Here is a 12,407-nt window from a genome sequence, read left to right as displayed (position 1 = left end):
GACCCCACAGAAAGCAATTGGAACCTACTCAGACCATTGGTGCATCAGGCTCAGAATTACCTGCACTGACTGGCAGCAGATATCCAGGATTCCAGGCAGGAACTTCTTCCAACTAGGATTGAATCTGTTTGCAAGGCAGATTCTCTAGCCCTGAGCTGCGGCCTGGTCCATTGACCGCTAGTAAGGTTGTGTTTTTTGGGGGGGGTCTGTGTGTGTGGAAGGAGTTTGCAAGTTCAAGGAGCCCCAGTCTCCACCCACCTGCCTTCCTATTCTGCCAAGGCACACCCTCCCCTTGCCCTAATTCTGTAGCCAGGGGGATGCCAGTTCTGCTGTCAAGACCGCTTAAACCTTAGTTTTACAGAGCTTGTTCATGCTTCTTCACAGAGCACTGGCTGGTCTGTTTTTTGAAGAGGGAGCTGTCATAAGATTTCTAATTAGGTTTCGCTTCTAGAAATGGCTTGCCATGGTGAATCCAAGGCATTGGACGGCAGTTGTGAGGGGCACTGCCTCTATCCCAGTACACTGGCTCCCAGGATGTTTCCGAGCACAATTCAAAGTATTGGTGCTGACCTTTAAAGCCCTAAACGGCCTTGGCCCAGTATACCTGAAGGAGCGTCTCCACCCCCATCGTTCTGCCCGGACACTGAGGTCCAGCTCCGAGGGCCTTCTGGCGGTTCCCTCCCTGCGAGAAGCCAAGTTACAGGGAACCAGGCAGAGGGCCTTCTCAGTGGTGGCGCCCGCCCTGTGGAACACCCTCCCAGCAGATGTCAAAGAGAAAAATAACTACCAAACTTTTGGAAGACATCTGAAGGCAGCCCTGTTTAGGGAAGCTTTTAATGTTTAATAGTTTATTGTATTTTAGTGTTTGTTGGAAGCTGCCCAGAGTGGCTGGGGGACCCAGCCAGATGGGCGGGGTATAAATAATAAATTATTACTATTATCCATGTCTCTTTTTCCCTCACCAGAACGGTGGAGGCCTCTTATGTGCTGTCGATGACTCCAATGACCATGTACTCTCCGTGTGGGACTGGCAAAAGGAGCAGAAGTTGGCAGACGTGAAGGTAACTTTGTGTTCTGCCCTGTTCCTTTGGCCAAAATCTAGCCTTTCCTAACCTGCGGTTGGCGCTCCAGACATTCTGGACTCTTCTTCTTTGGTGATCCCTCGTAGCCGAATAAGATTGTCTTCCCTAAACACGATTTGAACAGTGAGTCCGTAAGTGACAGTGGAGGCCAATTCTGGATCCACACGTCCTTCCACAGGGGGGACATTGGTTTCCGGGCGGGAGTTGATCACGGTGTGGATTTGCCAAGCGTGCCTTCCTCTTAGCACCTTACTCCCTTGCGTCCTGAGTTCGAGTGTCTTCAAAGCCCAGGACGCCTTTGGTAAAGGCTGTTCTTCAACAGGAGCGTTCACAGGCCAGTGTTTCCCAGTTGTCAGTGTTTATACTACATTTTTTTTAGATTTGCCTTGAAGAGAGTCTTTAAACCTCTTTTGCTGACCACCAGCATTACGCCTCCTGGGTTTAAGTTCAGAATACAGTGGTACCTCGGGTTAAGTACTAAATTCGTTCCAGAGGTCCGTTCTTAACCTGAAACTGTTCTTGACCTGAAGCACCACTTTAGCTATTGGGGCCTTCTGCTGCTGCCACACCGCCGGAGCATGATTTCTGTTCTTATCCTGAAGCAAAGTTCTTAACCTAAAGCACTATTTCTAGGTTAGCCGAGTGTGTAACCTGAAGCGTATGTAACCTGAAGTGTATGTAACCCGAGGTACCACTGCAGAGTAGTTGCTTTGGAAGACGATAAGCGGGCATCCGCACAACATGGCCAGTCCAACGAAGTTGATGCTGAAGAATCATTGCTTCAACACTGGTGACCTTTGCTTCTTCCAGTACACTGGCATTAGTTCGCCTGTCTTCCCAAGTGATGTGTAAAAAATTTCAGAGATTCTGTTGATGGAGTCTTTCGAGGAGTTGGAAATGGTGTTTATACATTCTGGACTGGAATCGTGATGGACACTAGGTTGCGCCCAGGCTGCCACAGTCTCTCAGGGTCTTACTCTGGCTCCTGCATCCCGTTGCATCACTCTATTGACCCCTCTCTCCTCCTTCCTGCTCCGCAGTGCTCCAACGAGTCTGTGCTGGCCGCAACCTTCCACCCTACGGAGCCGACACTTCTCATTACCTGCGGGAAATCTCACATCCACTTCTGGACGCTGGAGGCAGGCAGCCTCAGCAAGAGGCAGGGCATTTTCGAGGTGAGAGCAGGATCGGAAGGGAGAGGGAGAAGCTGCAGAGGATTGTGGGTAGGCCAGGATTGGGGTGGTTGGCGGGCTTCTCCCCCCCCCCAGTCCAGCTCCTGGTCACATCAACAGGTGTCAGGGAACTGCCATCGGAGCGGAGAGGAGGCTCCCGGATGATGGTGGAGAGGGTCCCAGTAGAAGGAGGGATAGCCCATCCGCTGGGGAAGGGAATCAGCGTAACACCAGTGGGAAAGGGGAGGAGATGGAGGAATCGGAGAGGTGGCTCCAGGACTCTTCGCAGGAGACCAGCAGAGAGGGCACGAGTGCTCCATTGCCCACACCCACCTTGCGCAGGAAACTTCCGCGCAGGCAAAGGGGGAGGAGACTGGGCGTCAAACAGCTTCTATGCTGGAGGAGGTTTAAGAAACGCCCACTGACGGATTCTGCCAGCGACTGAGGCAGCCACGGAACTTGAGGCTGTCCAGACAGAAAGGGTTCAACCATGCAACCTAGCCAGGAGTAAAGGCAACTTACGCACGAGCAACCCCTAGAACCATTACAACAGGCTTCCACACAAGGGCTTCCTGGCGGATTCTTCACAGAAATCTTGCCCGGACCCCTTTTCAGTTCAGTGGGTTACTAACTATCCTGAGAAGTACAGGGACCGGTTCCCCTCTCTTCCACAAAGCACTTTGCCTGGCCATGTGGGGGCAAGGGGGCTGTTCCCCTTGTTTTCTTGCTCAGCCTCCTTTTTCCAGACGGGGTAAAACCAGGGAGAAGCCTTGTGCGACTCCGCGAAACGACACCTGTTAAAATACAGCTTTTACAGAGCATTCTAAAGATTTGAAAAATGCACGACACACGTATTGCTTCAGTAATACAGTGGTACCTTGGTTCTCAAACTTAATCCGTTCCGGAAGTCCATTCCAAAACCAAAGCGTTCCAAAACCAAGGCGCGCTTCCCCATAGAAAGTAATGCAAAACAGACTAATCTGTTCTGGACTTTTAAAAACAACCCCCAAAACAGCAGTTTAACATGAATTTTACTATCTAACAAGACCATTGATCCACAAAATGAAAGCAATAATCAATGTACTTGTACTGTACTATAAAATAAATAAGACAGTATTGTAGATGATAAAAATTAAAATTTTAATTATTTGGATGGGAGGCTTTTATCCATTTCTACAGTTACACAATCAATCAAGCTGAACTGAGTTCCACACAGTTAGAAAAACAAATTAACCAAAAAAGCCTCAAAAACAAAAATGCAAAATAAATAGCAAAAACAAAAGCGCCAAACTTAATCCATTCCGGAAGTCCGTTTGACTTCTGAAACATTCGAAAACCAAGGCACAGTTTCTGATCGATGCAGGCGCCCCGGAAACAATATCCAACAGCCGCATCGGGTGTTCGGTTTCTGAAAAGCGTTCAAAAACCGGAACACTTACTTCCAGGTTTTCGGTGTTTGAGAACCAAGGTACCACTGTAATGCTTCAGTGATAACTAACTGCGAGGCCAAGAGGGGGTCGTTGTCTGGGCAGCCCAGGACCTCCATATGCGCTGCCCAGGCTTGCGCCCCCTAAGGTAATTTGGGCGCTGCTAACGCTGCGGTTTGGCTTCACCCCTGGAAGCGCACTCCATTGCCTCTGGAGACAAACGTATGCCAACCAACCAACATATGACCCAATTGGACCCAGCCGCCATTGCTGATCTGCTTGTCCTCTTTATTGCATGTCTACCCTGCCTTTTCCTCCCAAGGAGCGGTGACCTCCATGGCTCCATTCCTCCTCATTTAATCCCCACAAGAACCCTGCAATGCAGGTTAGGCTGAGAGGGAGTGGCCGGCCCCCAAAATCACCCAGTGAGCTTCAGGGCCAAGCAAGGATTTGAATCCTCTTACCTCCCAGGTCCCAGTCCATAGCAAGTCACTAGCTCTCAAATTGCAGACAAGATGGGGATTTCTGCTTCATTTGCTCTTTGGGACTGGGGGAGAGGGCAGTTTCCCAACCCCACCCAGCCAAACCAGTTGAACCAACTGCTGTGTGTGTGCACACGGTCCTGGAGAACCAGTTCGGATCTGTTTGCTAAAGGGGTTGACTCTCAACACTTTCTTGTGCAGTGAGCCTTCATGCCCAGGTTTCAATAATAATAATAAAAAATTATTTATACCCCGCCCTCCCCAGCCAAGACCGGGCTCAGGGCGGCTAACACCAGGTATAAAAACAAATTGATTGAAATGCAACTTAAAAACAAGATTAAAATACATTAAAGCATTAAAATACAGCCTCGTTTCAATGGAAACGCAAATCAAAAACTTTTTTGGGGATGAAAGCATCAAGTCTTCACCAAGGCTAACTTTCCAGACTGGTCCTACGTGGGCCGGAAAAAAAGCCAGGGAAGTCCCCAAATGGGAATTCCATCACAGGAGGAGAAAGGAAAAAGGGAAGAGGGGGAGGGGATCAAGTGGATTCCAAGCCAAAGGCCAGGCAGAACAACTCTGTCTTACAGGCCCTGCGGAAAGAAATCAGATCCTGCAGGGCTCTGGTCTCATGAGACAGAGCGTTCCTTCAGGCTGGGGCCATCACTGAGAAGGCCCTGGCTCTGGTTGAGGCTAATCTGACTTCTTTAGGGCCTGGGACCTCTAGGGTATTGCTATTTATGGATGTTAAGGTCCTCTGCGGGACATACCAGGAGAGGCGGTCCCATAGCTATGAGGGTCCTAGGCCATGAAGGGCTTTAAAGGTCAAGACCAGCACCTTGAACCTGACCCTGTACTCCACCGGGAGCCAGTGCAGTTGGTAAAGCACTGGATGAATGTGATCCCACAGCGAGGACCCTGTAAGGAGCCTTGCCACGGCATTCTTCACCCGCTGGAGTTTCTGGGACAGCTTCAAGGGCAGCCCCGCAAAGAGCGAATTATAGTAGTCAAGCCCGGAGGTGACTGTCGCTTGGATCACTGTGGCCAGGGCGGGGCGGGAAAGGTGCTGTTGTCCTGCTGGCCAGCTCTCCTTAGAAGTGGGGTGAAATGGGAGATTCAGGATGGATTTGGGGTGGGTTTCGTGCCCCCTCTCCTCTCTGTTTTTGAGGCTCACCTGTTTTTCTTCCGCAGAAACACGAGAAGCCCAAATATGTCCTGTGTGTGGCTTTCACAGAGAACGGGGACACTGTGACCGGGGATTCCGGGGGGAACCTCTACATCTGGGGGAAAGGTCAGTTTGGGAATGGGGCGAAGAGAGATGGGATTGCGTTGAGGTGCTCCTAAATAGCAGCTCTGCCTGGTTGGGCTGAATAATAATAATAATAATAATAAATTTTATTTATATCCCGCCCTCCCCAGCCGAAGCCGGGCTCAGGGCGGCTAACAACACTAAAATAGTGCAACATTATAAAACATTATAAAAATTAATTAAAATCAAATTCAAAATTGATGGCAACCATAAACTAAAGTTTTGTAAAGATTGCCAAAGGAGGGAGTCAGGCTGCACCCTGACCAAAGGCCTGGTCTAGCTGGGTGCTCTGAGTGTTTCTACACAGCTGAATTTGTGAGCTGCTGCAGAGACAAATAATTATTTTACCCTTGCTAAATCCCTCAGTCGCCTTTTCTCACGTGCGGTTCGTTCCCTATCTCGTACCGACCAGTCACATAACCGTGTTAGCATTTTATTAAGCACCTGTAATATTCTGCTGGTAGGACGCGGGTGGCGCTGTGGGTTAAACCACAGAGTCTAGGACTTGCCGATCAGAAGGTCGGCGGTTCGAATCCCCGCGATGGGGTGAGCTCCCGTTGCTCGGTCCCTGCTCCTGCCAACCTAGCAGTTCAAAAGCACGGCAAAGTGCAAGTAGATAAATAGGCACCACTCCAGCGGGAAGGTAAAAGGCGTTTCTGTGCGCTGCTCTGGTTCGCCAGAAGCGGCTTAGTCATGCTGGCCACATGACCCAGAAGCTGTACGCCGGCTCCCTCGGCCAGTAAAGCGAGATGAGCGCCGCAACCACAGAGTCGGCGTACAGCTTCCGGGTCATGCTGCAGCCCTGTTAGCAAAGCTGGTTTCTATTGCAGAAGAGGAATCCTTTCCTGGCTGTGTCCTGGCCAGGGGGGAAGGTTGTCCCATCTAACAGCGTTGTCCTTCGCCTGGCAGGGGGCAACAGGATTTGCCATGCGGTGCCAGGAGCCCACGAAGGGGGCATCTTCGGCTTGTGCGTGCTGCGGAACGGGACCATCGTCACGGGAGGCGGCCGGGACCGCAGAGTCGTGCTCTGGGGGCGGGATTACCAGAAGCTGCAGGAGAACGAGGTATTGCGGCCGGCCGGGTGGAGTCCTGCCTCCTTAGGGTAGCAGCAGTTCATGTCTTGCTTGGACCCAGACATGACCGAAGGTGCTGTGGAACGAGGGATCATAGAATCACAGAACTGTAGAGTTGGAGGGGGCTCCGGGGGTCATCTGGTCCAACCCCCTGCCATGCAGGAACAACACGTAACCAAACAATCCCCTGTGTTGCAAAGAGAACGTCAGCAATGTCTAGACAACACGATGACCATGTACATACGCAATGTTGTTGTTTAGTCGTGTCCGACTCTTCGTGACCCCCTGGACCAGAGCACGCCAGGCCCTCCTGCCTTCCACTGCCTCCCCCAGTTTGGTCAAACTCATGCTGGTCTCTTCGAGAACACTGTCCCACCATCTCGTCCTCTGTCGTCCCCTTCTCCTTGGGCCCTCCATCTATCCCAACATCAGGGTTTTTTTCCCAGGGAGTCTTCTCTTCTCATGAGGTGGCCAAAGTACTGGAGCCTCAGCCTCAGGATCTGTCCTTCCAGTGAGCGCTCAGGGCTGATTTCCGTTGTGGCTGAAGACAACTGGGGACTGGAGGTGGGGTGAGGGAGGCGAAGGAAAGAGGGGTCTCATCCTTTGCCAACAAAGTGCCCTGCCAATGTTTTGGACCACAACTCCTATAAATGGCTGAGCTGCCTGGGGACTGCTGGGAGTTGTAGTCTTTTCTTCTCATGAGTCTTTTCTCATGAGTCTTTTCTTCTCATGAGGTGGCCAAAGTCTTGGAACCTCAGCTTCAGGATCTGTCCTTCCAGTGAGCACTCAGGGCTGATTTCCGTCAGAATGGAGAGGTTTGATCTTCTTGCAGTCCATGGGACTCTCAAGAGTCTCCTCCAGCACCATAATATTCCTTCAAACCATAACAAGTACAAAATGAAATCTTCAGTCTCAAAGTCTCTGAAAATCTTTAAATGAAGCGAGCTACCAGACTTTGTACAATGAAAGACAAGCTGTGAAGCTTTGTGTATTCAGCAAATATGACGTCCAACACTGAACAGTGATTCTGGATATTGACTACCGTTTCGTAGAATTCTTTGTCAGCGTGGTGGGAGGATATAGAATTGCTTCATAAACCCATCTTATTTTGAATGAATGTATGTAAATGAAAATACCAAATGCTGTGGAACAGTGCTCCTGTAATGTAGTCACAGCATTCGATATTTGACGAAGAATTCTACGAAACAGTAGACAAAGCTTCACAGCTTGTCTTTCATCATACAAAGTCCTTGCTTCATTTAAAGATTTTCAGAGACTTTGAGACTGAAGATTTCATTTTGTACTTGTTATGGTTTGAAGGAATTCAACAACAACAACAACAACAACAACAACAACAACAGTAATAAATTTATTTATTATTTATACCCTGCCCATCTGGCTGGGCTTCCCCAGCCACTCTGGGCGGCTTCCAACCAAATATTAAAATACAGCAATACTGTATAATATAATACAATATAAATATAATACAATATAAAGATTGTCTATTGCGTATGTACATGGTCATCGTGTTGCCTAGACATTGCTGATGCAGAAACCACACGCCAGGCCTGCGAGGCGGGACTTCTAGCTTCTTGGCACAACTCCATCAGGGGGAACAGAGGCACAAGAACTTACTTCCTTGCTGGTTTATGTTACAGAGGTCCTCTAGTTCAGCACTTGACCTTCTGGCAGCTAACAGCCAGCTGCAAATCTATTACTTATACCCCACCCATCTCCCCAGCCACTCTGCGTGGCTCCCAACAGGATATTTTGTTGTTTAGTCGTCTTAGTTGTCTTCGACTCTCCGTGACCCCATAAACCAGAGCATGCCTTGGAAACTCTCACTTTCTTCTCAAAGCTTCTCCTTTTTTATGTCCATGGAGTTTTCTTGGTTTGCCAGTTCCTTCTCCAGGTGGATCACATTTAGTCTAAACTCTCGGCTATGACTTGTCCGTCTTGGGTGGCCCTGCAGGGCATAGCTCATCGCTTCTCTGAGTTATTCAAGCCCCTTCGCCGTGACAAGGCAGTGATCCAGGAGAGGATATTAGAAACACAATAAAAGATCAAACATTAAAAACTTCCCTGTACAGGGCTTCCTTCAGGTGTCTTCTAAAAGTCAGATAGTTGTTTATTTCCTTGACATCTGGTGGGAGGGCGTTCCACAGGGCGGGTGCCACCACCGAGAAGGTCCTCTGCCTGGTTTGAGAGGTTTACAAATGGCACAGGATGGCATCTTCTGTTGTTAAACCCGTGCCCCAGCACTTGCTAGTTGGCAGTGAACTGTTACAGTGGTCAGATCTGCCTACAGGTGAAATGTTAAAAAAATATATATATAATGCATTCATTCAATAAGCTCATTTGCTCATGTTTAACTGCAGCGTTGCATTTTTCGGGTATCTATTTAAGTATTTATTGTTTACTCAGTTAGATAAAGAGGTCTTATAGGGTAAACAAAAAACACTTACAAAATGTATAAATTATTAAATAATATACAAATAGATCAAGAAAGCAAAAGTAAGAATATGTTAAGGTGGGGACAAGATTTAGGTTATGAAATTGAATACGAAGATGGGGTGAAATTTTGGACAAAAAATTATAAATTTTAGTAGCTTCTTATCAATTGAAAGAAAATTTCATGAAGATGCATCATAGATGGTCTATGTCGCCAGACTGGTTGGCAAAAATGAAAAAAATTGGGTGATAATAAGTGTTGGAGGTGTAATACAATGATTGGAAACTTATATCATATGTGGTGGTCAAATTAAGAAATATTGGAATACGATACATGAGGAAATTAAGAAGCTAATAAAAACATCACATAATAAAAAGCAAATCACCACTTGCAGACTGTTTCGGACGGACGTCTCTGCTAGCCCTGTCTGGGCATCTTCTGCTCTCCCTGAGGGGGTCTGTGTTTTCCTCTCCCTGCAGGTGCCTGAGGGATTTGGGCCAGTGCGCACCATTGCGGAGGGAAAGGGCGACTCGCTCTTTGTGGGCACCACCCGCAACTCAGTGCTCCATGGATCGTTGGCGACTGGCTTCTCCCTCCTAGTGCAGGTAATATAATAAGAATAATTTATTATTTATACCCCTCCCATCTGGCTGAGTTTCCCCAACCACTCTGGGCGGCTCCCAATCAAATGTTAAAAACAACACAGCATTAAATATTAAAAACTTCCCTAAACAGGCTGTCTTCAAGTGTCTTTTAAAGATAAGATAGCTGCTTATTTCCTTGACATCTGACAGGAGGGCGGGTGCCACTACATCTGACGGGAGGGCGGGTGCCACTACCAAGAAGGCCCTCTGCCTGGTTCCCTGTAACCTCACTTCTCACAGGGAGGGAACTGCCAGAAGGCCCTCGGCACTGGATCTCAGTGTCCGGGCTGAACGATGGGGGTGGAGACGCTCCTTCAGGTATACAGGACCGAGGCCGTTCAGGGCTTTCAAGGTCAGCACCAACACTTTGAATTGTGCTCGGAAACGTACTGGGAGCCAATGCAGATCTCTCAGGACTGGTGTTATGTGGTCTCGGCAGCCACTCCCAGTCCCCAGTCTAGCTGCCGCATTCTGGATTAATTGCAGTTTCCGGGTCACCTTCAAAGGTAGCCCCACGTAGAGCGCATTGCAGTAGTCCAAGCGGGAGATAACCAGAGCATGCCCCACTCTGGCGAGACAGCCTGCGGGCAGGGAGGGTCTCATCCTGCGTACCAGATGGAGCTGGTAGACAGCTGCCCTGGACACAGAATTAACCTGCGCCTCCATGGACAGCTGTGAGTCCAAAATATAGAAGGCATGTAAATGGTTTGTATATATTTGTAATAAATGGTTGTGCAACCAGTCAAGCAATAAAGAAGCTCTTGACTGAGGAATTTGATTAGGACTCCTGTTCTTGTCATCTGCCTCCGGGGAAATCCTCCGCTATAAACAGTGAGAAGTGGTTTTGTCGAGGTGCCACCACGCAAGCAGAAAGCGCAACCGAAGTGTGCGTGGGCGGTAACCTCTAATACCATAAGCTAGCCATGCGCTGCGTGAAAAAGGGCTTTCTTTTCCCTGCCCTGAATCCTCCGACAGCTTCATCAAGCACCAACTAATTCTACAGCAGGGGTGGCCAACTCTCAGAGAGCCAGTGTGGTGTAGTGGTTAAGAGCGGTAGTCTCGTAATCTGGGGAACCGGGTTCGCTTCCCCGCTCCTCCACATGCAGCTGTTGGGTGACCTTGGGCTAGTTATACTTCGCTGAAGTCTCTCAGCCCCACTCACCTCACAGAGTGTTTGTTGTGGGGGAGGAAGGGAAAGGAGAATGTTAGCCGCTTTGAGACTCCTGAAGGGAAGTGAAAGGTGGGATATCAAATCCAAACTCTTCTTCTTCTTCTTCAGAATTATAAACTAGCAGTGATCTACCTCCATTTTTGGGGGGTTCAGCTCAAAGTTGCTGAGATTTTATAGGGAGGAGAAGAGCCCCATTTTGGGGGGGGTTTAAAAATAAGCTTTCTGGGTGGGGGGAGTTTCCATTGGGGGGGTTAAAGGCAAGGGACATGGGTGGCACTGTGGTATAAACCACAGAGCCTAGGACTTGCTGATCAGAAGGTCGGTGGTTCGAATCCCCGCGACGGGGTAAGCTCCCGTTGCTCAGTCCCTGCTCCTGCCAACCTAGCAGTTTGAAAGGACATCAAAGTGCAAGTAGATAAATAGGTACCACTCCGGTGGGAAGGTGAACAACATTTCCGTGCGCTGCTCTGGTTCGCCAGAAGCGGCTTAGTCCTGCTGGCCACATGACCCGGAAGCTGTACGCCGGCTCCCTCGGCCAGTAAAGCGAGATGAGTGCCGCAACCCCAGAGTCGGTCACGACTGGACCTAATGGTCAGGGGTCCCTTTACCTTTAAAGGCAAGGGAAAAAGGGGTAAAGTCACTCATAAAAAGATCGCTATGGGTCAAAACAGCAGCACAGAGAAATCTCCGTCTTCCCTTCCAGAGATCATACAACAATGGAGGGCAGGAGTCAGTTTTAGAGACGCTAAAGAAAGGGAGCCAGAGATCGATCGCGATCTACCAAATCCTCGCAGGGATCTACCAGTAGACCGCAACCGACCTGTTGGACATCCCTGTTCTAGAGTGATGAGACTTTTGATGATCCACTTTTGCCATGCCGTGAATAATTGTACGAACTTGCACCTTCTCGCCTCTTACTCCAAACTATGAAAAATGTCCCAAATGCTGTAGCCTTCCTTCAAAGGACGACCCTTGATAGTTTTGCTTGCAGTGGGAGACCTGAGTGACCGTAATCTTCCTCTCTCTCCCTTTTCCCCAGGGACACACGGAAGAACTCTGGGGCTTGGCCACCCACCCGGCTTTGGACCAGTTCCTGACCTGCGGGCAAGACAAGCAGGTTCACCTGTGGAGCGTGGCCACCCACCAGCCCCTGTGGAGCAAGGGGATCGAGGTGGGTTCTTGTGCTGGGGCAGAGGGGAGGACTGGGTTGGGGAACGTGGGCGGGCATTCCATGGGGGGTTCTATGTGAGGGGCAGGTGGGGAGCCCTTCTAGGAGAACTCTGACCCCAAACCTCCGCTGCCTTGCGGGATATCTTCAGGGGAAGAAAGAGTTCACAAGTAAACCCTACGCAAATCTGGAGGGGCATCCCTAAGACGGTTGGATGGCGCCTTGTACGCCTCCTTCCAGCAACTCCTGCAGCCAAGCTGGTGCCAAATGTCTTGCTCTGCTTTCCTTTGGTGAGGCTGAGGATGGGGGGGGGGTCTTGTCCTCTGGGCAGCCCAGGACCTCCAGACACACCGCCCAGGCTTGCACCCCGGGAAGATCACTTGGGTGATGCCCATGCAGTTCCGTGGGATCCCTCCCTCCCCAATTC

General features: G+C 49.6%; 1 protein-coding gene across 5 annotated transcripts in view; it reads left to right on the top strand.

The window, feature by feature from the left end:
* EML2 (EMAP like 2) overlaps nt 1-12,407 on the top strand; it is a 47,953-nt gene that overhangs the window by 23,316 nt on the left and 12,230 nt on the right. For all 5 annotated transcript variants that reach the window (XM_083455050.1, XM_083455052.1, XM_083455049.1 and 2 more), the window contains 6 exons: nt 966-1,061; nt 2,123-2,257; nt 5,355-5,454; nt 6,382-6,536; nt 9,477-9,602; nt 11,852-11,983. In XM_083455050.1, coding sequence (XP_083311176.1) covers nt 966-1,061; nt 2,123-2,257; nt 5,355-5,454; nt 6,382-6,536; nt 9,477-9,602; nt 11,852-11,983 — 744 coding nt within the window. The remainder of the gene's footprint in view (nt 1-965; nt 1,062-2,122; nt 2,258-5,354; nt 5,455-6,381; nt 6,537-9,476; nt 9,603-11,851; nt 11,984-12,407) is intronic.

Source organism: Podarcis tiliguerta (assembly GCF_965153285.1).
Source record: "Podarcis tiliguerta genome assembly, chromosome: 8".
NCBI lineage: Eukaryota > Metazoa > Chordata > Lepidosauria > Squamata > Lacertidae > Podarcis > Podarcis tiliguerta.
Note: the sequence above shows the minus strand (reverse complement) of the source record. Positions and strands in the feature narration are given on the sequence as shown.